Source organism: Protomyctophum parallelum (genome assembly GCF_964188405.1).
Source record: "Protomyctophum parallelum genome assembly, chromosome: 20".
Classification (NCBI taxonomy): Eukaryota; Metazoa; Chordata; class Actinopteri; order Myctophiformes; family Myctophidae; genus Protomyctophum; species Protomyctophum parallelum.
In genome coordinates this window covers 13,941,894-13,967,808 of record NC_139718.1, presented here as the reverse complement: position 1 = coordinate 13,967,808, position 25,915 = coordinate 13,941,894, and the positions used below count along the sequence as shown (strand labels likewise).

The window sequence follows — 25,915 nt, the reverse complement described above, 5'->3', positions numbered from 1 at the left end:
AACCTCTCTTCCACCTCCCCCCACACACACACACCACCTTCCCCTCCTTCCTCTCTTTCTCTCTCTGAGGACTGGCCTGCCTTTTGTTCGCAGGGCCCTGAAACCCAAGTCGTTTCGGCCGGTAACATCTTTCACTCTGCGGGCCCCAGTGGAGCATTAGCTGCAACTCGATATGGGCCTTTTCAAAGCCTCGTATTATTGGGTAAATATGGGTCACTTTGGACTGGTCCATTATGTCGCTTTGGGTGGGGGTGGGATGGGGAGCAGGAATTGACTAGTGCAGGTGACCGGATGACAGCGTGTATGCCAGACTGAATTTGTCAGCATGGCACATAGAGTTTCTATTCATGTTGAGTATATGCCCTATGGCTCATGGACTGGTGGGATGTTTTTCTCAGAGGGAAAAAGTTTGTGCCTTCTTTTTTCTTTGTAATAATCATTAGCCACAGCTCGGCATTCCTATTTTGGGCTAGTCTTTATAGGCAAAAATGTTCCAAAACATATATCTATAAGCTTACAACGGCACCAGACATTGTTAGCTAGTAAATCTGCAATTTTCTCAATGTGACACCATTGTATGTCAAAGTATTAAATAAGGCTTGCATGGTTAAATAAACAACAAACAATGTCAATGTTGAAAGTGACCGACTAAATTAAATGTCAGACTAATGAGTTGACCGACTAAATTAAATTGCAAAGCGAATGACCCACCATCAGCGTCTAATGCTACCATCATCCTCGATCAAAAGGCCAGACAATTTTCCACTAAAACTCTCAATACCTGGGTAACGTCTCCTGCTAATAATCTTCCTGGTTTTCCTCGGCAGTATCCTGAACGTATTCCTTGCTCCCGTCGCCTGGAAAACACCACACCGCCCAGTCTCTAATTCAAAATGAAAAGATAAGTGGCAAAATGTTCCGCTGGGTTCCGCGTGAGTTCCAGCTGAGAATGTGTGGCTCCTCTTTGTGTTGTCTGGATGGGCGAAGAAGCCAAAAGGGTGGGGGGGTAGGTGGGTGTTTGGCTTCTTCGCCGGGGAAATTGCATGCAAGGTCCGGGAGTCAGGACTCCAGAGGGAAAACAGCCCGAGTTTGTAGTAGTAGATATCCGAAGGGGAGTCGCAGGCTGAGTCTGGGCCCCCTGTCTAGACTCCATGTGCTGGCTGGAGTAAGAAGATCTGGGGAAGCCCAGTCATGATGGAGATGGGGGGGGGGGGGGGGGTTTGAGAGTCCTATAATGCAACAATGGCTACTTCAGTTAGCAGTCAGACACTTAATGAACACCGAAACCACAAAGTAGACGCATGAGACAAAGCAGGGATCTAAACAATGCCCATTGTGGAATGAGGCATTCTGGCTCCACATGTATGACGAGTTGACATCTTTACATGCCTGTGTGTATTACACACAGGCAGGTTGCCCTCTCTCACAGGGTGTCAAACCTTCGGTCCAGGGGCCAAATGTGGCCCGTAAAAGTGTCCAATTCAGTCTGCGAGATGAGTTTGGGAATGGGAGGGAAAAAAAGTCTCCCACAGACTATGAGATGAACAGTACACTGTATGGGCCTGTTTGTTATGAATGAGTTTCTCTGTGAGTGAGAATAATGTACATGAAAGTATTAGTCTATTGAATGGCCATCTGCTCTAAAAATGTCCCTTCCTGTTCCATAACCTTCTCAAAGGTCTCAGTGCTGACCCCAGATTGGCACCTGTCCACTCCCGCAGCACCATTTCTGATCCGGGCACAGCAGTTGTTGCCGCGGCACCCAAGGATCAGAGGCTTTCCGGTTCAACCTGTCTGTCTGTCAACTTTTGGGCACGTCGGGGTGACGCGCACAGTTGTCGAATCCACGGACAGCATGGAAAAAGAACACATCGTCTACAAAGTCAAATCAATAGTCTCACCTCGGAGGACAGAGGCCCCTCATTAACCATGTTTATTAAAATGTAGGAGCTTAGGCTGTTGCATCAAGTCATCTAAAAGTAGGGGGCAGAGGATAAAATACCGGACAGGCTATATCCCCCTCATAATTCTGAAAGGCCAGGAAGGCCAAGCGCCATGAGTGCACTGGACAGCAGTCTAGTGTGGATGTCCGGAAGCCTTCCTTTAGCGCTCCGCTCTAGCAGTGGTTGGGAATCCTGGCCTGGGAATGAGGGGGGGGGGGGGGTCTGCCGAGCCACACACCTGCCAGATGATTTGTCATTATAGAGGGGTCAGCACTCAGCTGTCACCCCCTAATCACCCATCCCGCCCCCTCAAGCTGCCCCCCAACCCACTGCCCCCCACTCTGCTCCTCCAAAACACCCCTCCTTTACCCCCCCCCCCCACATTCCTAAGGCAGCTCCAGTTACACTCACAGGGCTGCTACCCCATCTGCCCCTCCTTCACTTACTCACTCACACACACACACACACACACACACACACACACACACACACACAAACACAGCGTGAGTGTAAAAGCACCCCTGTGCAGGGCTGTAACGCACAGCACTGAGCGAATTGTGTTTATGCGAGTGTGTGCGCGGATGAATGCCCACATTCGTGTTTGTCTACCCAATCCATGTGCATTTCAGTACATTGTTTACCTAGCGGCGGGCGGTGTGGTTTGCCATCTCGCCAACAAGCAAAACCAATGTGCCAGCGGGCTATTTCACCATCGGAGAATGTGTGAGCTGGACTGTGGCCTATGGTGCAGAAACCGAAGACCCCGCAGTCAAGCCAAACACAGAGGACTCTCACAGGTATACTATATCTGTCAACAGAGGCCTTTCATCACCACGGGGTCACAGGTCACACTCTTTTCCATCGAATGCGGTTTCCTCCAGAGTGTGAGATAGATCCTCAACCGCTGGATTACGTGCTGTCCGTCACGTTATTTCTGCACGCGCATGTGTCTGTGCCTGTGTGTGTGTGTGTGTGTGTGTGTGTGTGTAGAGGGCACATGGTGACATCATACTCCTGTGAGCCCACAGCCCGCTTATCCATTATCATGTGTCTTATCATCACCACTGACAGCCTATGTCTGTTTCTCCACATCCCAAAGTGTGAGAGAGATAGAGGGATCGAGAGGGGGAGAGAGAGAGCGGGGGTATCAGTAACACTTAGTTAAAGGGAGAACACGTTTGGAGTGTTAACACAAGCATTGGGTGACACTTGACATTAACGCATATAGCAATACATGCTCATTTAGAGTGATTGACAATCTGCAAACTGTCCTCATGGAAACCTCTGGCCGGTATCAGTGGCCAAGAGCTACTCTTTGTTTTCGCATCTGTGAATGACTGCATTATTGAGGGCCTGCTGCGATAAAGGCCTTTTGTGTGGCAGCCTACAGCCGGCCCCAAATACAACTTCACTTCCTCGTGCTAGCATCACCTGTCACTGCCCATCTAATCCACACAGCACTACTTTGCCCTGCAGCTCCCCTAAGTTGCACCTCCTCTATCTGGCCTGGTGGGGGCAGTAAAGGCTGGCTGACAGACTGACAGCAGCCACCACAGTGACTCCCACAGATATGGACTTGGTAGAGCCATCACACACACCCTGCTAGCCAGTTAAGACAGGGAGCATCTCTCTCTCTCTCTCTCTCTCTCTCTCTCTCTCTCTCTCTCTCTCCCCCCTCTCTCTCCCCCCTCTGTCCTCTCTCCTCTCTCTCTCTCTCTCTCTCTCTCTCGTCCCTTCCTGATTACTTCCCCACACACCCCAAAGAGAGCAGAGTGAACAAACTGGACTGGAGGGTGAGGAAAAATGATATGACATCGGTGTCATCGTTAACCAAATGGGGCCGTAAACAATAGACGAGGGCATATGCTGTTCAGTGAGTGGCTGCTAGCACGAGGCACACCCATATAGCATGCAAGTGCACGCACAGCCACACACACACACACCCACCCACCCACACACACACACACACACACACACCAAGAGTGCCTGGATACACAGATAGATAGTAACATGTTGGGAATAGAAGACGGGTGCACCAGAAGAACAATAGAGCTCTCCCAGGGGGATTCTCCTCCACAGGTATCGGTTACGGGAGCACCTCGAGCATCAGGGAGAGGCAGCGAGGATTTCAATTAACAAGAGGAGCTGGGAAGAGAACAGAGAGAACAGGGGGGGCGACAGAGAAAAACACAACACAAAGGCAGGGAAAGGTAGAGTGGGGAGAGGGGGCCGGGGGATTCATACATCATAGTAGAGAGGTAACTCCTACAATTAGTTGTGTGCGAGGCAAGTCCCCACAGCCTAGCCCCACATGACGGGAGTTTGTTTTCTTTCTTCCGGCTCTTAAGAGGGGAAAATGAGCCTGATAATCCCCCTGTACATCAATGAGCCCTCTGCCCCTGGGGCATGGGGAGGGGTGCAGGCAGGGCTTCAGAGTGTGTGTGTGTGTGTGTGTGTGTGTGTGTGTGTGTGTGTGTGTGTGTGTGTGTGTGTGTCCTCGAAACCCTAAAGTCTGATTTACTATTTGTTGTACACAGGTGTCATTTTCCAAAAATAGGCGATATAGAATCTCACAGCGTAGAATAGCATGTTGTAGAATTTTGACAGTGTATGCTTTACAAATCTCTAAAAACACGTGTGAGTGTGTGTTTGTGTCCGTACGCGCGTGCGTGCGGTATAAATAGTCAGGAGACATCACCTCACCCTCTACAAGGTGTTGTTGACCCGGCCGCCTGCATTCAGTGACAAAAAATAAACCTGGGGGCAGGAAGAGGTCGCTAACCCCAGGAGATCCCTGCCCAACCGGTGTCCCCCTTCACTGGGGGGGCCTGGTTTGAGCCTGGCCGGGGTCTGTCCGTCTGTCTGTCTGTCTGGGCCCCCCTTCACTGGGGGGGCCTGGTTTGAGCCTGGCCGGGGTCCGTCCGTCTGTCTGTCTGTCTGTCTGGGGATTTGGATTGACCCGTGTCACACGGCATTGCAGAGGGAAAAAAACCCGCTAGACACCAGACCTCTTTTTGGGATGACCAGAATACCCCCCCCCCCCCCCCCCCCCCGCCCCCATTTATTGCTCCCTCCATTTCCTTTTAGCCCTTCACTGGGTCACTCAACAAATGACTCATCCACACGTAGAAAGCCTCCCCGACAGAGTCAGAGTACTGTGCTCGAATACAGTATGCGCTTAATATTATGACTCATCCTCGAAGGCCTCAAGATCAATATTTGCACAGATCTATGGGAGGGAAAAAACAATGGGGATCTGGCCTCCGCTGACTGTGTCTGTTAATGGTCTGTTTACCGAGACAGACGAGGATAATGGCTTGGATGTGGGGGGTTGGTACAGTACAGTGCAGCGACTACACACCACTCTGTTTCTGCCCTGGCTAGTAATGAGGGGAGTAAGCAGCTATAATAAGCCGAGTAGCGAAGCTGGGAAGTGTCTCGGTGGACAGAGAAGGAAGCACACGCCGTTGACACAGACCGGTTTGCAAGTCAAATAGCTGAGCATGAAGGCTCAAGATTCGCTTCACCTTTACAGGAGCTGTAGCCCTCTTTTGGCTATGCAAATGTAAAAATCTGTGCACCGCCGCGGCCGCCGCCATCAAGCTTTCTGGTGTTAACCATAGAGGCGTATAAATGGCCAAGGGGGAGATATGCCTTGAAGTCTTTGGTTACCGTCCAGGCTTGATCTAGTATAGCGTACGAAAGTGGCACGTGCAACAAGAGCAAGGTGTCGAAGAATGCGATGTATTGGATAACCAAGAACCCAAAACTAGCTTGAGGTCTCTGTTATGGTGGCAACAAAAAGTGTGTGTGTGTGTGTGTGTGTGTGTGTGTGTGTGTGTGTGTGTGTGTGTGTGTGTGTGTGTGTGTGTGTGTGTGTGTGTGTGTGTGTGTGTAAGCCGCACACAGTTATGAACCATTTTTCTCATTAATGGAATTTTATTGGAACAAGATTGAATATTCTAATTGCCTGAATGAAAGCAAAACAAGTGTCTTGAGACATTATCTAATAGTAGTAAAAATACATCAAAGGCCTCTGTTGTTGAGGGAGTTCATCTGAGGTCATACCAGACGGCGCCTCACTCGCCTTCATCCAGCCCATAACTTAGGCATCAAAGCTGTGTGTGTGTGTGAGTGAGTGAGAGAGAGAGAAAGAGAGAGTGAGTGACTGCTTGAGGCCCAGAGTATGAGCGCCCCTCTCTCTGAGGTGCCATCGCTCTGCTGCCGTCAAGACTCAGCACTGCCATCCCAGCACTGCTTGCTGGGTCCTCCACGGTCAATGACCTCTTGACCCCTCCCCCACGGGCCTCGGCAGGCCCCGGGACCATCAAATGGGACGTGATCCCTGTAGGGATCAGAGAACTCGGGACACATGGAAAAGCCATTGAGGAGCATTTCTCAAAAAAAAAAAAAAAAAAAAAAAAACAATATTCCAACTATCCCTCTGGAGCGACCGGCACGCGCTACACTACTGCTCTCTATATATTTGGGGCAAAGGGAAAACGGCTATCACGGCTAGGGTATCACGGCTGACATTCTCTCAACAGAGAAGCAAAAGAGGAAGGGAGAGCGAGAAGGATACACGTACATTTTCACGTCTTCCCGTTCTGCGCTCCATCCACCAGTTTCTGTCCACATCCAATTCAAACACATGGTGATCACCTATAGACATAAACTGAGGGCATGACACCTACCTACACCCCTTCCTGCCCACTTAAGACCCCATGCACTTGGTGTACAGCCGCGAGCATAGAAAAGGTTGCTGGTTTGAGTAAATGGTCCCGCCCCCCCCTTCTACTAGTAGTAGGGTAGAAAGTACAGTGTTTTAGAGTGCGACGGAGGGGCGCCGTCTCAAGTGAACTTGAGCCACGAGACACCACAAGCGCGAAAAAAGCGTGCAAGTTTCCATGTCGAGCGTTGCGAAGTTCGCTTAGCCGACTCAGCCCCATTTCGAGTTGTGACCCGATATGGACAGGATAGTAAATCATGTTTTGGCGAGAGCATTTGCCCCGACTGCCACTCAAAGTGGCTACTGGCCAATCACAGCGCATCCTTGCACAAGTACACTGGCCAATCACAGTGCGTCCTTACGCAAACCCAGCCCCATCTGCAATAATAGATCAGCTCATGAGACTCACAAGTCCGTCTCTAAATGCTTCTCTCAATAGAGACCGAGAACAGACCCATGACACGCTGTGCCTCACTACGCCAGGCGTCAGGGCTTAATCGCTTGACCACAAATGTTAAGAATGTTATTTAGACAGATGCTAGGTTTGATATTTACATGGTATCATGGTTACTTTGTAGCACTTTGACTTGACCATTTACCACTGTCATTTGTTGACTAGGGTTCATGCCACTAACTTCAATCTTGCACTTTATAAGTCACTCTGGATACGATAAATGGCAAAATTGTAAATTGAATTGATTGTATGCAGCTTTAGCTTAGACCTTATATAATGTACTGTGGCTTGGTAATAGCAGACACGAGGTTCAGAGGTCGTCAAGTGAGGTTCATGTTCAGCTGCTGTGCGTGCCAACTCACAGAGACAGACCTGGTCAGTCAGTGGTGGGAAAATGAAGACACAAACCTGGAATCAGGCCAGTGTCAGAAAGTGAGGCTAGAAGTGCAGACTGCCTGGAATATCCACACAGTCACACATATTACTGTACATAGGCACACAACCACACACACACACAACAGTCCAAGGGCTGGGTGCGGAGCTAAAGAACATCACTCAGAGACCCATTAACCTCTGGCTCCCATCCAGACCAGGAAGCAAAGCAAGACTCAAATCAGTGTACCTTAGACACTGTCCGTCTGTGTGAGTGTCTGTGTAAGCAAGCACACGCGTATGCGTACGTGTGTGTGCATGTGTGTATCTGTGTGGGCGTGCAATTACTTTGTAATGTACATGAAAAGTGATGTGCGGAAAGGCTATGCCAAATAAAAATCACACTCGGGTGAAGGGGCGCCTCGCTTATATTGACCCACATGACGTCAAATGACATTTACTGCTGTAAACAAACATGAAATGTACGACTTGGTGGCCACTCTAAGTTTGTTAAAAGTGCTCTAAACAAACAATAAAAGTCCATATGACGTAATTTCCAAAGCCAGATGTTGGAGGGACTAGCGCCCCTCAAAAAGATGAAGATTTAGACAGTGACATTGGGGTGGAGTGGGTTGGATTGGGGAGAGTGGATGTCGTCGGTAATGGCAATGTAGCACACTTTCCCCCCCCCCCCCCCCCCCCCGTTATCTGCACGTCGCGAGCCTTCAGCCAAGTATCCAGTGTTCTGCTTCAGTCTAGAAAAGAAGCACTACTTTCCGGTGCGGAGCAGCACGTCCCCAGGAGACGAGGAGCACCAGACTAAACACCCCGACTCGTTCAGCTGCTCCCCTTCACCCGGGCCGACGAGAGACGGATGCTTGACAAGCACTCCCAGCAGAAAAACCTCACTTTTTCCACCAATTATAGAGAGCCGTGGCGGGAAGGGGAGGGAGGCGAAAACTTCAAAATATTATCCGCACTGGCATTTGGCGAAGCGTGTTGAGCAACCCCTGTCAGGAAGATGGACTAATTTCAGGGCGCCCTGTGCCAACACAAACAACTGTTCTTCTAGCTTTCATTGTCAGCACTTGAGGTTTGAGTTGAATTCTTCAATGTGCCGCTGCCAATTCCTCTTCCACCCCCAAACCCCTCACACCCACCTCCCCCTATGATTTGTCCTTGTCCAAGATCCCAGTTAGTCTTTCATCGCCTACGCAGCCAGATCTTAAGAAGCTAGTCTTGTAGAAAACAAACTCAGACACCACATGCTCATCTGTGCACACAAACAAAGAAGGAATATAGTTAATTATTCTTAAGTCAGGTTTTCCGGAATCTATACATTCGGGCCCAAACAAACAATAACATCCCTCCTAACAAACATTGACGAACGTGACTTGAACAGTAACATGTGTTAAGAAGATGTATACAAGTGCTCTTGTTCAGGTTGCATCCGTGAGGAGGTGCCTGGGCGTGTGTGTGTGTGTGTGGGGGGGGGGGGGGGGGGTACAATGTGTGCTGGGATTCACATCACAGCCATGTCAGAGTAAACATCTCCCAAGCTCCTTTATTTTGTGACTGCTTTGACAACATAAATACGGATAACTGGAACACTTACATGTGGAGAGTACTTGCTTCTAATTTTACTTTTTGTTTATTAAAGGCTTTGAAATGCTCAACATAAGAGCAAGAAGCCGCGGCATGTCATTTCATCAAGCGCACACACACACACACACACACACTAGTCTGTGGCAAATCATACACACCTATACACATCAGGGGAAACACATATGAGATTGCATGCGCGCGCACGTGCGTGTGTGTGTGTGTGTGTGTAACTTAGAGGCGCTGGAAGCTGAATGGACACTTTCAGAGGCCCCTGTTGCTTGAAAACGCAGACCTTTTTCTTTATTCCAGTATTGAGGCAGCTGTCTTTAATAAGAGCTCCGCTCAGCCCATATTTATTCAGGTACAGCCGGCAGAGTTAGAGACAGCGAGAGAGAGTGAGGGGGGGGGGGTTTGGGGGGCGTGGCCGATCTTTTTCCTGGCAGGCGTGCAGCGCTCCTGCGGTTTTTTGGGGGGCAAAGGGACAAGGCGAAAAAGACAGACAGTGAGACGGAGTGGGAGAGAGAGAGAAAGAGGGAGTTGAAACAAAAACGCGAGCCTCCGGTCAGGCCTGTGTTGACTGGACATCCTGTGCGGAGAACGAGGGTCCCCAGGGCCCAGAGAGCCCCGGAGGCCACCGGGGAGCCAGTGTGTGGAGCTCAACTCTCCAGTCCCATTCTGACACCCGTGTCCAAGACAAATCACCATTGGTGCTGCTGTCACTGTGGGCCCTGACCAAGACAAACAGCCCCGTTTTAAAAATAAGCGCCTGGCCCCTCATGGCCCCCTCACCTCATCCACACGTAGACACATCCCAATCGCCTCACACATTCACCCAGATTCCCTTCACAGGTCATAGGAGCCCCGACGCTTCACACAGGGAATTCACTTTCACTCGTTCAACTCGCTCTCCTCTGCACACACACTGTTCAATCTCACCACATCACACAGAGTCCTATTGTTGCCAAAAAGCTGGGGTCGGAACAATGGGGGTGAGTGGGAGTGCGTATGGCACTGAACGTCCTACTGGCTTTGAGTGACTGTGGAACGATGTGCACGCATGCTTAAGTATGTGTGCGTTTATATACTCTCTACATTCAAGTGTGCATGCACAAAACCCCAAACCCAGCAGCTGAATCGCAAATCACCAACTGCGCAGAAGTGTCAGCAGTATTTCTGGGTTGTATTTAACAGACACACACTGCATCCTGGGAGTTGTGGTTTGTCAGACTGCGCCGGTCTGTGTCGTTGCTTGTGGCCTGTGTGCCGGAGGGACTGGCATTCCTCAATGAGCCGGGCCTCATTTATCTCAGTGGCATAGACCTTCCTCTCCAGTGCAAGTCCACCAGGACCACTGAACTGCTGACACCGCCGCCACCCCCCCCCCCCCCCCCCAGCCCCCCCTTTGCCCCCACTCAGCTCCAGCATGCAGCAAACATTGTGCGATGCGTTTCATCTGCATATTGATTAGCCTGGCCAAAAGAAGTTGAAACTCAGCACTCCCGTTGCATACATAATGTAAAGAAGTGCCAGTTATTCTACCTAAACTCCTGCAATCCGTTATGTGGAAAACAGCCACCATAATTAGGTGCCTCTTCACGGTAATTATAGGTAAGTGCAAACCAAATGAAACAAAATTCAATAGTGGCATTCTTCGTGCAGAATCAATACAATGAGACACAAAAAAGTGCCACGACATTAGCAAAGTCACAACAGAGCTTAAAATATAGGAAACATGTATAGTCTGGAAGGCATTGCAGCTCGTGTCCAATAAATATATATTTGGGTGCTCTTAAAGGGTTCCATAACCATACTGTGCATGTTTTAGCATATTAAGCCATGTAAAATAAATGCTTTTAAATAGTTTGGAATGCATCAGATTAATTTGAAGAAATAGGGCTTAAACGTGTTCAAAATGTGTTGAACGTGTTCAAAATGTTACAGTAAGGCTGAAACACCCCAGAAGGTTTCCACCAATCAATGTCTAAAATGAAAGAAAAGGGGAAAAAATCATCTAAATGTGCCTCTCTCACCCAATAAAAGCAGGCTTTTACCAGCGTGTGGGCAGGCTTTAGTGCCAGCCAGTTGCAGTGCAGAACCATCTGATGGATGGCCTGTGTTTGGTGAGGACTGGACCAATTATCTCTCTCTCTCTCTCTCTCTCGCTCTCTCTCTCGCTCCAAGCCAACTCCATTTGAAATTCCATCAGTCCTATGATTTCAGTTTATTGTTTGAGCAGTGAACCTGATCGCTGTGCTTCTGTCTCAGAACGCAAACTTAAACCTCTATAATATTCTTGTGGTATTGAAGAAGCGGATAAATGACCCCATCCATGTACGCAGCGGAAGTGTGTAGGTGTGTGCAGGACTTCATACCCATGTCTATCGAGTTGATCCAGTTGTGGTACCAGCGGCCCATATGTTTCGATGTGAAGGGGCTGGTATTGATAGAGAGTCTCTGCTATCCTCGCCATAGGCTCGAGAGACACCGTCTGACCCTGCAGAAACCACAGCAGAGAGAAAACGTTAACACAATAATCTTCATTGTCTCTGTTTAGCATGCTGTTAAGTATTGGAAACTATGGCCTCATGCGCAATCAGCATGACAAAGCAACGGAAAAACAATTATGAAGACACAGGGCTTAGTGTCAATCATAACAGAGAGGTAACAACCACCAGTTCTTGACTGACTGGTTTGGAAATTAGACTTTAGTCAGACAACATTTTTCAGTTCCAGCGAAGTCGGTTTTGGGAAGAGTCATGAGTAGAACAGTGAGTGAGCATGTTGGTCGTGGTTCAATACACAGTGTTGGCTGACTTATCAACTGCTGCAAGGATTCTTAGATGGAAATCTCTTTTTTAGTTTTTCTTTATTTTAAGAACGTGCTGTTGAAATTTGGGTTGCGGTGTGGAAAGCCCACCGGCCCTGCAAACGATGAAATACAAATATGAAAAAGAACAATCCTGTGGTGCTCGAAAACCAAAACATATCTACAAACACACATTGTGAAAACTCAAAAAGACTGGGTAAGTATTGTAATGATGCATGAATAAAGAATATCGCCAGAGAAATCATAAGTCACATTGGCCAGAGATTGGCAAATCAGAGGGTGGTGTCTCTTGATTGTGTTCTGTGCACAGGTTTAGTGGGAAACTAAAGCCTCATGTACGCTTTGATGCTCGCAGAAAAAAGCCCATCTACTGGTCGCGATAAGCATAACAGCATAATTTCATGCATGTATGAGTGTTACTGTTCACTTTCATCCATGGTTATACTGAGGTTAATAATTTTATAAATAATTTTATACAAGTTGGGATCAGTTCCCAGTTTCTACAACCTCCACATCTGGGAGTTTGAGGTCACAGTATCTCATTGGCCAAATGCTGGCTAACAGCCCCCAGATCCTTACTCCAACCACAGCCACACTAATCCCATACCTAAATTGAATGATCTCTAACCCAATATTACGTCAAATAAGTAGATTTGAGTAAACTCAAAGACACTTTACAAATAAGAGATTTAAGAAACAAGGTATGGTATAATTAAAAAAACATTACAAATTAAGATAAGAAATTATTAACCCATTCAGGCCTGACCTCAAAATTCAAAAGAAATGTTTTCTAAATCATGACAATTTTGAGGCACATTTTAACGATTTTTCAAAAATAGCAGACTATGAGCTTGTAGATCTGCTATTTTTCAATAGCTAAATTATAACAATGTATGTAACCACCAAAAGGGGTTCCCGCTCAAAATGGGTTAAAGACTGTATGCAGGTGTGTTGAGGCCTACACACATTACACCTAAAACTATGTAATCTCAGCTCTGCTCTGGCTGCTCATTCTATGCATCGAGGGTATGAAACTGTCAGACTTGCCAGTACAGAAGCTACTACTGTACTTTTTTTTTCTTTTTTTTTACTCTCTTCCAATCCATAGTTATTAATAAAAGGCTGAGATTTCAATCTGTCTGCCTTTCGGTGGAAATACAGACTCCAGTTTCTCATGCCCTTGACCGTGGCTATTGAGTGAGAAACGAGATACTCGTTCTGGACGCTGTAGGACTGTTCAATTTGAGGCCGCACAGATAAAAAGGCTGGGGGTGGGGGTGGGGGGGGGGGGGTGTTCCACACGCCGGTTCAGGCGACTGCGTTCTCTCCCACATTGAAGCAGTCAGACGCAAAAGACCTGCTGGAGTCTCGATGACAATGAAATGAAACCGGAATTAAAGAGGCTCAGGTCTAAACAAATGCAGACTGTTTGAGAGAGCAGAAGAGTGAACCGAGAGACAAAGAGGTGATAAAGAGAGCAGCAGGGAATGGGATAGAGAGAGCGAGCAACAGAAAGAGAGAACTGTGGTGCATAAACAGCAGAACGCAGAGGGAAGCTGATGAAAACCAACTAAATGAGTAACATGTGCCCCGTAGCGACCGCCTGCCCTCACACATGCTCTGTGCCCTTACAAGCATAGTAGCATACATGAGTACAATAAAAACAACTAAAGCTGGGCAACAAAAAAATAGGACCCAGCAGCCAATGCTGCACAGTTGCACACACTTTGAAATGAACAGTAACAAATACAGCCTCATATATCAACAACAAAAGTGGTCACCAGCCTACTCTGGGACCACGCAAGTCAGGAGCGATGCAAGTAGGGAATTCTTGCCTCACACGGTAATTCTGTAGTATGACATTCGTGGAGATCTCTGTATCATGTGTCACTATTATAGAGCGGTGCCCGTTGGGCACTGGCCTACTTGGAAATGCATGCCCCACCACAGTTATGCCTGTGTCCCTTTTATGCCCATATATGGAGTTCTTTATCATGCATGGCCAAATATGGAGTCTATGCAGATGTCAGAACCTCATTGTGATGTCAGAACAGGCCAGCGCCATATATGGAGATCTACGGGTGATCAGGTGTGATCATTTGGCTGGGCAGGGGCCCTGTCCAGAACCTCTAGAGCGGTACCCATTGTGCACTGACCTACATGGAACGATGCAAGTTGGCAATGCATGCCCCACCCAGTTACGTCTGTGTCCCATTTATACCCATATATGGAGTTCGTTGTTAGGCATGCCTAAATACGGAGTCTATGCAGATGTCAGAATGATGTCATGACGCCTCTATACCTTGCCTCTTGTTCTGGACAACCGTGGGTCCGACCGACTCGAAACCGGGCACTGCCCCATATATGGGCATATCAGTTGGAACGGTGGTTCTTGTCAACCTGCCGATCCAACAGACCTCACACCACGCTCCCTCATGTCCACTGCGATATGCACAGTTAGTTCTAAATCACTAGAGGCCCCACACCACCAATCCGACCAATATTCCCATATATGGAGATCACTGATGTTATCAGTATATGCCCATACTGTATATGGGCATGCCCCCTTTTGTGGAACTGACTGATTTGATTGCGCCTGGTGCCATGACGACACTGAAGTTAGACAACACACTCCATATTTGGGCATAGCTGCATTGGGAACCTATATGGTTATATCTGAGTCAGAGTGACGTGGCCGTGTCGCTCCCAGTAGACCATTTTAATATATGCTTTCCAAAACGTGTGATGTCAGTGTGAGTCATCATTAGTGACATCAGCATGGTTTATATAACTTCTGGCGCGTAGAATATTCACCATATACTGCAAAAAACAACTAGGGTCTTGGTATATCGCTGCCTTCGGAGAGATTCCAGTCACCGTCGGCAGCCTGGCCAGAGCCCTGGTGACAGTTTTTAAAGCTGTTCCTTTCTCACAAAGCGGCGTGCCGAGGGAGGACGCTTTGAAGTCTCTTTGAATAGACAGGTCTCTTTGAATAGACAGGATGCATGGAACGCTCTCCGGCGACAACGCATGCCCACAGCGCCTCATCAAGGGAGTACAATTTGGAATAATCAGCCCAGATGAGCTTAAACGGATGTCTGTCACAGAAGGGGGAATCAAATACCCCGAAACCACAGGAGGGAAACTTGGTGGCCTTATGGACCCAAGGCAAGGGGTTATCGAACAATCTGGAAGGTGTCAAACATGTGCAGGTAACATGACAGAATGTCCAGGACATTTTGGACATATAGAGCTGGCAATGCCAGTCTTCCATGTGGGCTTCATAACAAAGATCATGAAGGTTCTCCGATGTGTGTGCTTCTTTTGCTCCAAGCTGTTAGTGGATTCGAGTAATCCAAAGATCAAAGACATCCTGTGCAAATCTAAAGGGCAGCCCAGAAAGCGCTTGGCACATGTATATGAGTTGTGCAAAGGCAAAAATATCTGTGAAGGAGGAGAGGAGATGGACGACAAATTTGGAGTAGAGCAGCAGGAGGCAGACACGGAGGAAGGCCATGGTGGCTGCGGACGCTACCAGCCACATATCCACCGCGATGGTCTGGAACTGTATGCCGAGTGGAAGCACGTCAATGAGGACTCCCAGGAGAAGAAGATCCTGTTGAGCCCTGGCCGTGTGCATGAAATCTTCAAGCGCATCTCGGACGAGGAAGACAATATTCTGGGCATGGACGCCAAGTTCGCCCGGCCAGAGTGGATGATTGTCACTGTTTTGCCAGTGCCTCCACTGGCCGTCAGGCCAGCTGTAGTCATGCAGGGCTCTGCCCGCAACCAGGATGACTTGACCTACAAACTGGCTGATATAGTCAAGATTAACAAACAACTGAGAAGACATGAGCAGAGTGGTGCTGCGGCTCACGTTATCGCACAGGACGTCAAGGACCTTCAGTTCCATGTAGCCACACTGATAGACAATGAGCTGCCAGGCCTGCCCAGGGCATTGCAAAAGTCTGGCCGCGAACTCAAATCCCTCAAACAGCGTCTAAAGGGGAAGGAAGGCCGTGTCCGTGGTAACCTGATGGGGAAGCGTGTGGACTTCTCAGCTCGAACTGTCATCACCCCCGACCCCAATCTGCATATTGACCAAGTGGGCGTTCCACGATCCATCGCAGCCAACATGACCTTCCCAGAAATAGTCACACCATTAAATATCGACAGGTTACAAGAGTTGGTACGGCGAGGCAACAGCCAGTACCCAGGAGCCAAATATATTATCTGTGATAATGGGGACAGAATTGATCTGCGGTTCCACCCCGAACCAGGTGATCTTAATCTACAGATTGGCTACAAGGTGGAAAGACACATGTACGACGGAGATATTATTGTCTTCAACCGACAGCCCACACTACACAAAATGTCCATGATGGGGCACAGAGTTCGGATTCTTCCGTGGTCCACCTTCCGACTTAATCTCAGTGTGACCGCCCCGTACAACGCAGACTTCGATGGGGACGAGATGAACCTGCATCTGCCCCAGTCCCTCGAGACAAAGGCAGAAATCCAGGAGTTGGCCATGGTGCCACGCATGATTGTTTCACCCCAGTCCAACAGGCCTGTCATGGGAATTGTGCAGGATACGCTCACAGCTGTCTGCAAATTCACCAAAAGGGACGTTTTCTTAGACAGGGGTGAGATGATGAACCTGCTCATGTTCCTCTCCACGTGGGACGGGAAGGTGCCGCAGCCAGCCATTCTCAAGCCCCGCCCCCTATGGACAGGCAAGCAGATATTCAGCCTCATCATTCCCGGAAAAATCAATGTCATACGAACGCACAGCACCCATCCCGACGAGGAGGACAGTGGACCTTACAAACACATCTCCCCAGGAGACACCAAGGTCATAGTGGAGAATGGTGAGCTGATCATGGGCATCTTGTGTAAGAAGTCTCTTGGAACATCAGCTGGCTCCCTGGTCCACATCTCCTACTTGGAGATGGGCCACGACATCACCAGACTCTTCTACTCCAACATTCAGACTGTGGTTAACAACTGGCTGCTCATTGAGGGTCACTCCATCGGTATTGGTGACTCTATTGCTGATGCAAAGACTTACCTTGACATCCAGAATACCATCAAGAAAGCTAAAAAGGATGTGATAGAAGTTATCGAGAAAGCACACAACAACGAGTTGGAGCTGACCCCAGGTAACACGCTGAGGCAGGCCTTTGAGAACCGGGTCAACCGTATCCTCAATGACGCCCGTGACAAGACAGGATCCTCTGCTCAGACGTCCCTGTCTGAATACAACAACTTTAAGTCCATGGTGGTGGCTGGGTCCAAGGGATCCAAGATTAACATATCACAGGTTATTGCAGTGGTGGGGCAGCAGAACGTTGAGGGTAAGCGAATCCCTTTTGGCTTCAAGCATCGCACGTTGCCCCACTTCGTTAAGGATGATTATGGCCCTGAGAGCAGAGGCTTCGTAGAGAACTCCTACCTGGCCGGCCTAACACCCACAGAGTTCTATTTCCATGCCATGGCAGGGAGAGAGGGTCTGATCGACACAGCTGTTAAGACTGCTGAGACTGGTTACATCCAGCGCCGTCTGGTCAAATCCATGGAGTCGGTGATGGTGAAGTATGATGCCACGGTGCGTAACTCCATAAACCAGGTGGTCCAGCTGCGCTACGGTGAGGATGGCCTGGCCGGAGAAGCTTTGGAGTTCCAAAACATGGCCACGCTCAAACCCTCAAACAAGGCCTTCGAAAAGAAGTTTAAGTTTGACTACACTAATATCCGGGCACTGAGGCGCACCCTGCAGGAGGATGTGGCGAAAGATGTGATGACAAATGCTCATGTACAGGGCTCCTTGGAGAAGGAATTTGATAAGATGAAGGTAGACAGAAAGATCCTAAGGGACATCTTCCCCACTGGTGAGAGCAAGGTGGTGCTGCCATGCAACCTGGCCAGAATGATCTGGAATGCCCAGAAGATCTTCAGAATTAACATCCGCACCCCCACAGATCTCAATCCTTTTCGAGTGGTCAAAGGTGTTGAGGAGCTGAGTAAGAAGCTGGTGATTGTGAACGGTGAAGACCCACTGAGCAAACAGGCGCAGCAGAACGCCACACTCCTCTTCAACATCCACCTGCGCTCCACCCTCTGCTCCAGACGCATGACAGAGGAGTTCCGCCTCTCCACAGAAGCCTTTGATTGGCTCCTAGGAGAGATTGAAACAAAGTTTAACCAGTCCATTACCCACCCAGGTGAGATGGTGGGGGTCTTGGCTGCCCAGTCGCTGGGAGAGCCCGCCACCCAGATGACGCTCAACACCTTCCATTACGCTGGTGTGTCGGCCAAGAACGTCACGCTGGGTGTGCCGCGTCTCAAGGAGCTGATTAACATCTCCAAGAGGCCCAAGACCCCCTCGCTGACTGTCTTCCTCTTGGGCCAGGCGGCACGTGATGCAGAGTGGGCCAAGGACATCTTGTGTCGTCTGGAGCACGCCACCTTGCGCAAGGTGACGGCCAATACTGCTATCTACTATGACCCCAACCCCCAGAGCACAGTCGTGAATGAGGACCAAGAATGGGTGAACGTCTACTATGAGATGCCTGACTTTGACGTGACGCGCATCTCTCCCTGGCTGCTGCGTATCGAACTGGACCGCAAGCACATGACAGACCGCAAGCTCACCATGGAGCAGATCGCTGAGAAGATAAATGCAGGTTTCGGTAATGACCTCAATTGCATCTTCAATGACGATAATGCAGAGAAGCTGGTTCTGCGAATACGTATCATGAACAGTGACGAGAAGAAGTTCCAGGAGGACGAGGAGGTGGTGAAGGACAAGATGGATGATGATGTTTTCCTGAGATACATTGAATCCAACATGCTGACACACATGACACTGAAGGGCATCGAGCAGATCAGCAAGGTGTTCATGCACTTGCCCCAGACGGATAAGAAAAAAAAGATCATCATCACGGAGGAAGGCGAGTTCAAGGCCCTTCAGGAATGGATCCTTGAAACGGACGGAGGGGGCCTCATGAGGGTCCTCAGCGAGAAGGACGTGGACCCCATCAGGACCACCTCCAACGACATTGTGGAGATCCTCACGGTGCTGGGTATCGAGGCTGTGCGCAAGGCTCTGGAGCGTGAGTTGTACCATGTCATCTCATTTGACGGTTCCTATGTCAACTATCGTCACTTGGCCCTACTTTGTGACACCATGACATGCAGAGGACATCTGATGGCCATCACACGTCACGGCATCAACCGGCAAGGCACAGGGCCTCTCTTGAAGTGCTCCTTTGAGGAGACGGTGAACGTTCTGATGGAAGCGTCATTCCACGGAGAGGGTGACCCAATGAAGGGTGTGTCCGAGAACATCATGCTTGGTCAGCTGGCTCCAGCTGGGACAGGATGCTTCGACCTGTTGCTGGATGCAGAGAAGTGTAAATATGGCATGGAGATCCCTACAAACATCCCCGACATCAGTGTGGCAGGACCCACCGGAGGGTTCTTTGGTTCGGCACCCAGCCCCATGAGTGGCATGTCACCTGCCATGACCCCATGGAACACAGAAGCGACCCCAGCATACGGTCCATGGTCCCCTAGCGTTGCAAGCGGCATGACTCCGGGAGCAGCAGGCTTGTCACCCAGTGCAGCATCCGATGTGACCGGCTACTCACCAGCATGGTCACCTACCCCTGGGTCACCTGGCCAAGTCAGCCCATACATCCCCTCTCCAGGTGGAGCCATGTCCCCCAAATACTCGCCCACCTCCCCGGCATACGAGCCTCGTTCTCCTGGCGGCTTCACTCCGCAGAGCCCAGGTTACTCCCCGACGTCGCCTTCCTACTTGCCGACCTCCCCCACCAGCCCCAAATACAGCCCCACATCTCCCTCCTACTCTCCCACCTCTCCCAGTTACTCGGCCACTTCCCCCTCCTACTCGCCCAAGTCGCCATCTTACTTGCCTAAATCCCCGTCGTACTCTTCCACCTCTCCCCGTTACAGTCCTACGTCGCCGAGCTACAGCCCGACGTCGCCCAGCTACTCAGGCACATCTCCCTCCTACTCTCCTACGTCACCATCATATTCTTCCACATCCCCCTCCTACTCTCCTACATCCCCCTCTTACTCCCCCACGTCACCGTCCTATTCTCCCACATCCCCCTCCTACTCTCCTACATCCCCCTCTTACTCCCCCACGTCACCGTCCTATTCTCCCACATCCCCCTCCTACTCTCCTACATCCCCCTCCTACTCTCCTACATCCCCCTCCTACTCCCCCACGTCACCCTCCTACTCTCCTACTAGCCCGAGCTACAGTCCCACTTCGCCCAACTACACTCCCACCTCCCCAAGTTACTCCCCTACGTCTCCCTCCTACTCTCCCACTTCTCCATCCTACTCCCCCTCCGGTCCATGTTATACCCCCCAGTCACCCACCTATACGCCGCGCTCCGCCTCATACAGCCCCAGCTCGCCCTCCTATTCCCCTAGCTCTCCCAAATACACCCCCATCTCCTACAGCCCAAGCTCCCCGGAGTATACCCCAACCTCGCCCAAGTACTGCCCTACTTCCCTCAAGTATTCCCCGACATCACCCAAGTACTCGCCCACCTCTCCAAATTACTCCCCCACGACTCCAAAGTACAGTCCCACTTCACCCACTTACTCCCCCATGACCACTACCTACACCCCGACCAGCCCCAAATACTCCCCCACCTCGCCCAAGTACTCGCCCACTTCCACCACATTCTCGCCCACCAGTCCTGCTCCACTTACAGCTCCACCTCCCCCTGGCTACAACACGACTTCACCCCCATACAGCCCCATCAGCCCCGACGACAGCGACGACGAGAACTGAGCTGCTACGGAGACAGGGTGGCAGCAGCTGAGGCTGCCCCCTATTCTCACATCATCAAACCCAAGACACAATCTATATGGCCCTGAACCCTGGCCATGGCCAAAAGGGTAAAAAATAAAAGAGGTCCATATATTGTATAGGCATATATGGGATGCACTAATACAATCCCTGTTATGCCCATATATGGAGATCCCTGATGTCATCAATATTAAGCCAATATGTGGTAATGTCAATATATGACCATATAAATTAAAAAAGTTCCATATATGGGCATTCATAGACGATGCCCTAATACAATCCCTGGTATGCCCATATATGGAGATCCTTGGTTTGTCATCAATATTAATGGCCGTCTATATGGTCATACTTTTTTTCAACACTGAAAAGAAAAGTGCACTTCAATATATGGTGTTACACTCTGGAATAATCTTGATATAGACATTAAACTGTGTAAAAATATTAAACAGTTCAAGCACTGCTATAAGCAGTCACTCCTGCAAAATTATGAACAGCTGATTGACTAGGATTAGTTTTACTCTGTGATGTCTTTTTATTCGTTACTATTACTTAGTTAAATTATTACTTTCAATATGATGGATTTACAATTACTGTATGTAATAAAATGTTATTTCTTATTATCATCATTATATACATTTTTCATTTTTGTATTATAATATATTGTTTTACAATATATGTAAAGGTAAGAAGGGGGCCGGACAATATAAGCATTGCTTCTCTCTGTCCCTTCTTGAACAAAATATTAGTGCGATTGTTATTGTGTTGATAGTTACTAGTGTGGTTGCCGCGACACGAGTCACACTTGCAAATGAACCAAGTTGGTACAACACATCGATTTCCATATGTGGAGCGCCAGCGCTCGGCCAGCAGTCTGCCGTCACCCAGGCGGATACATGCACGTTAACTATTCTGTGTGAATAAGAGAGTAAAAATAAAAAGTTCTCTCTTCTTTTTTTTATTATCCTCTGGTGCCGATGGCCCTCTGCCTCGTCCCATCTGTCCGACTAAGCTGAGCCCTGCCGACATGCACAAGCTTGATTTATACTTAGTTCTGCACGTGTCACACATAACAAAAATAGCTGATCTACAAGCTCACAACGTGTCACACTGCAATGTGATGTGAGCTTATAGATCGGCTATGTTCAGTGCAAGACACCGGCGTGCAACCAAGTATAAATCAGCCATAATGAAACCCAGACAAGTCACTCTCCCTCCAGTCCCTCCATCCGTCTTCTTTCAAACTTTCAGCACTGTATAACCACCAACACTACGACAGTCCAAGAGGCAAACTGGGAAAGAGGAGAGGAGAAAAGGTTTGAGTTTAGAGAGTTGAAAGACAAAGCAAGAAGTTAAGAGACAATAATAAATCAAATGTTTAAAGCAAGAAGTTAAGAGACAATAATAAATCAAATGTTTAAAGCAAGAAGTTAAGAGACAATAATAAATCAAAACTTTAAAATAACAGAGCACAGTTGAGCCAGCCATCACCCTAGAGGCGATTCTGTTGCATTCTACTCTAAGGTCACCTTGAAAATTGGCACAAATATCAACGCAAACATGCACTCAAGCGACAACCTTCTGTTCATGATTAAAAGGACATTTTTAATAACTCCGTGTCATGTTTGACAATGAATAATGAACAGTAAAAAGTAATCTTTACAGCCATCAAGTGACACCTCTGAAAATGGACCCGTCCGTCTTTCATATTGGAACAGTTGTCTGCCTGCTGCGGTTCAGCATGAGAGGGAGCAGTGCCCCACTCCCCTACTCACATTGGAGGTGTTGAAACTCTAAATCATGAACTCATCGCGTTCTATTAAAAGCCAGTGTGGATCACTGGATATGTGGTGGTGTTGTTGTTGTCCAAATGCTCCGGTTAAACAGAGTGAAATAGTGCTAATAGCTAAGTCCAGCAGAGCAGAGGCATGTGGGATTTTGGGGGCCATTGGTGCTCTACTACTACTAAAAGGAGCCAACATAAACATCTGCTTTCAACATTGCAGAGGCCCATCTCACTACCTATGGAATATAATGTGTGTGTGTGTGTGTGTGTGTGTGTGTGTGTGTGTGTGTGTGTGTGTGTGTGTGTGTGTGTGTACTCATGCTTCTGAGTGTGTGTTGCTGGTTTTTAAGACCCTGATAATGCCCCCTGTGACACTAAAACCAAACTCTGGGGACTATCCATCTTCATAAAACCACGGGGGAGGAAAACTTGAGGAAATCACAACGAACCAGAGGGAGTATTCCTGCACCTCGGGTCCTCATAAGGTTAGAGTAGCGCTCACCGTCTAACACCGGCTCCATGTGTTTCCAGTTCCGAGCACAGCGCGGCAGGGTGCCACGGTGGCAGATAGGACTGCTGCCGCGGCGCTCGCCAGGGAATTCGTTTGAATGCTTTCTGTGATCGCATTTGCCCGCATTCGTCTCACGAGATGCCATGGAGATCCTCTCAAATCTCTTGTTCGTCTTCACTGGATTGTCTGAGTATAAGTGATGGGGTTGAGGCCGTCTAACAGCTGTGTATTGGGCATTCGTTTGTACAAGGCTATTCTGGACCCAAATGAGAAAACGTTTATATTTAGTATCAGTTGTGCAGAACAAAATCCAGACTGTTAGTTTAACTCTTAGTTAAATTAACGTAGTGCATTTGGTACACCTTCAGAGTTAATTAACACTCTAGATTTTACTGTGTGGGATACCAGTGACTCCCAAGGGCATGCAATGCTAAACATTGCATCCATCCGCACACCATGGGGGGCGCTGAGGGGGTGTGTGTGCGTGTGCGCGCATTAAAGAGTGTATTAGTCAAACAAGGGGTTGTCTTAACCACTGTTCAAAGGACCAGCATGGATCAACAGCTGTGGGGTTTGATCTCTGGCACAGTGTCGAAGGGAATTTACTACCGGCAGGTACACGTGCTACACAGTATGCACACACACACACAGGACAGATTGTTTTCTGACATTCCAGAGGCCTCCTGACTCTGCAGCTCTGTATGACATCTCAAGGTCATGAGAGACAAACCTGCGATCAGCACCTCTGGTAAAATATCAACAGTGTCACGGTGCACAAACATACACACACACACACACACACACACACACACACACAGAGTACAGTAGCTGGGTCGACAGTTATTCCAGTCAGAGCCATAGAGGAAGTAGAGTCGATGGGCTCCCATCACTATGTGAGTGATAATTACAGCGGTGCACAGTGATCATTAATTGTATCGGGGATAAATCTAATGAGCACAGTCAGGGAGCCAGTCTAGTGCCATCCCATCCTCAGCCCCCATACCCCACCCTCTGCCCTGGCACTGCCCGTGCTTCTGTGTGGATAAAGAGCTTTGTGCCCCCACTGGCCCACTGATCAGCAAGTAGCAAGTGTAAACGCCTCTGCCCACGCAGTGCCTCCTCTTCCCTTACAAGTTTAAATATAACCATCTGACCGGTGGCAGCTGCCCCGGCACAAAGCCGCCTAAAGCTGACAACTCCTTTTTCCGTTGAACCGGGCCGGGCCAGACTAGTCGCGGGCAAAGGGAGCCGGGTGGCCGACATAAACAGGGCTAGGCCAGGGGCAGAGGTGTGAATGCCCACACATGCTAGTGCCAATCAGGTCCGGGGGCTCTCCTTTACCCTGCTGAGTTCAGTTGACCCCCCCCCCCCCTGCAGCCGTCGACCTGCATGCCAACAGGCCAATAAAAGAGCAAGGGCCAAAGGGCAAGGGTCATGCTCTCTCCCACATAAAACAACCCCTTGAACCATCAACGAATGACATTTAAGTCAGAATGAATGTCAATCAATGTTTTGGATGTAAATGGAAACACACCCACACCGCACATCTAAGACTGTATCTTAGCACTAGACTGCAAATCTTCATCTCTGGCACCAGTAATGACGTATGCCATAATTTGAGACAGCAATTGAGTCAAGAGAGTGGAGACAGAAGTATGGAGACGACAGACAGGGAAGCAAGAGACGGAGAGAAAGAATGAATGGGAGGAAGGGGGGGGGGGGGGGGGGGGAGTAGGCTGTATGAAGTGAACAACCTCCCATGCAGAACAGGTTGGGCCAGTCTGCCAGAGTTGAGCAAAGCTTTAGCCTGCAGTGACGGGAATGCCTGCCTACCGAACGTAGGTCACCGTAGAGGACAGCTCAACCAAGCAAAACAGGCCTGAGCAAACATGCTCACACCGTGCGTGCGTGCGTACATTTGATATTTCTATTGTACTTAAATTCCATTCCCTAAGTGCAGAAGGGAAACAAGCCAAAGAGAACCCAGGGATTATTTCAGCCAGCTACGCATCTATGTTTGGGGATAAACTTTCACCCGCACCTGGCAGAATACAGTGTGGTGTGTGTGTGTGTGTGTGTGTGTGTGTGTGTGTGTGTGTGTGTGTGTGTGTGTGTGTGTGTGTGTTATTTCTTCTTCTGTTTATGTGCGAGTGTTTGTGTGCATCTTTCTTTCATTAGTTGCCGATGCCAGTCTTGTCAGGTCTGTCAGCTGCGAGGAACATGTGGGGGGGGGGGCTTTTATTTAAGGTAGCGCTGAAAGCCGTTCCAAGGTGGACAGATTCCCCAGCGGTCAGCTGCTGTTGCAGGCACGGGACACAGTGGCAGCTGTGTGTCATTCACACGCTCATACAGAGGACCCACAGGACTAGAGAACTATAATAAACAACATGGTTGGCAAACAGACAGGATGATGGAAGCAAAGGCAGCGTATACAGTGCACTTCATGTAACGTTCACATAACCATTAGACCAACGTGTGGCTTTCATGCTAATCTGCGTGGTTTACATGCTAATACATGCGGCAACCCGACTCGTGTCAACATTTATTTTTTTCATGCAGCAACGAGGAAGTAAATGAAGACATGCGTTTTTTTTCACAATGCTTGGCACTCAGGTTCAATCCTGTGTGTTTCAGACAACAACAGGGAGCTTGTTTCAGTAGTGATTCTCTGCCTCCCTCCCACATAGACACGCCATCTTTTGATTTCAGCGGATGTCTATTTCAAAAAGACACTTTGGTCTTCAAAGGATGTTTGCACCAGGCTGGGCAAAGTGTGTGTGTGTGTGTGTGTGTGTGTGTGTGTGTGTGTGTGTGTGTGTGTGTGTGTGTGTGTGAGG

The 25,915-nt window shown here is 48.9% G+C and overlaps 2 protein-coding genes across 3 annotated transcripts in view; one reads left to right on the top strand and one right to left on the bottom strand.

Annotated features, from left to right (window-relative positions):
* Nucleotides 1–25,915, bottom strand: part of mnat1 (MNAT1 component of CDK activating kinase) — a 59,857-nt gene that overhangs the window by 4,113 nt on the left and 29,829 nt on the right. For both annotated transcript variants that reach the window (XM_083791480.1, XM_083791481.1), the window contains exon 8: nucleotides 11,476–11,597. In XM_083791480.1, the coding sequence (XP_083647606.1) occupies nucleotides 11,476–11,597 (122 nt within the window). The remainder of the gene's footprint in view (nucleotides 1–11,475; nucleotides 11,598–25,915) is intronic.
* LOC310877563 (DNA-directed RNA polymerase II subunit RPB1-like) lies at nucleotides 14,932–20,766 on the top strand (the record flags this gene model as incomplete). Its single annotated transcript, XM_083791473.1, has 1 exon — nucleotides 14,932–20,766. The coding sequence occupies one exon, from the start codon at nucleotides 14,932–14,934 to the stop codon at nucleotides 20,764–20,766; it is 5,835 nt and encodes a 1,944-aa protein (XP_083647599.1).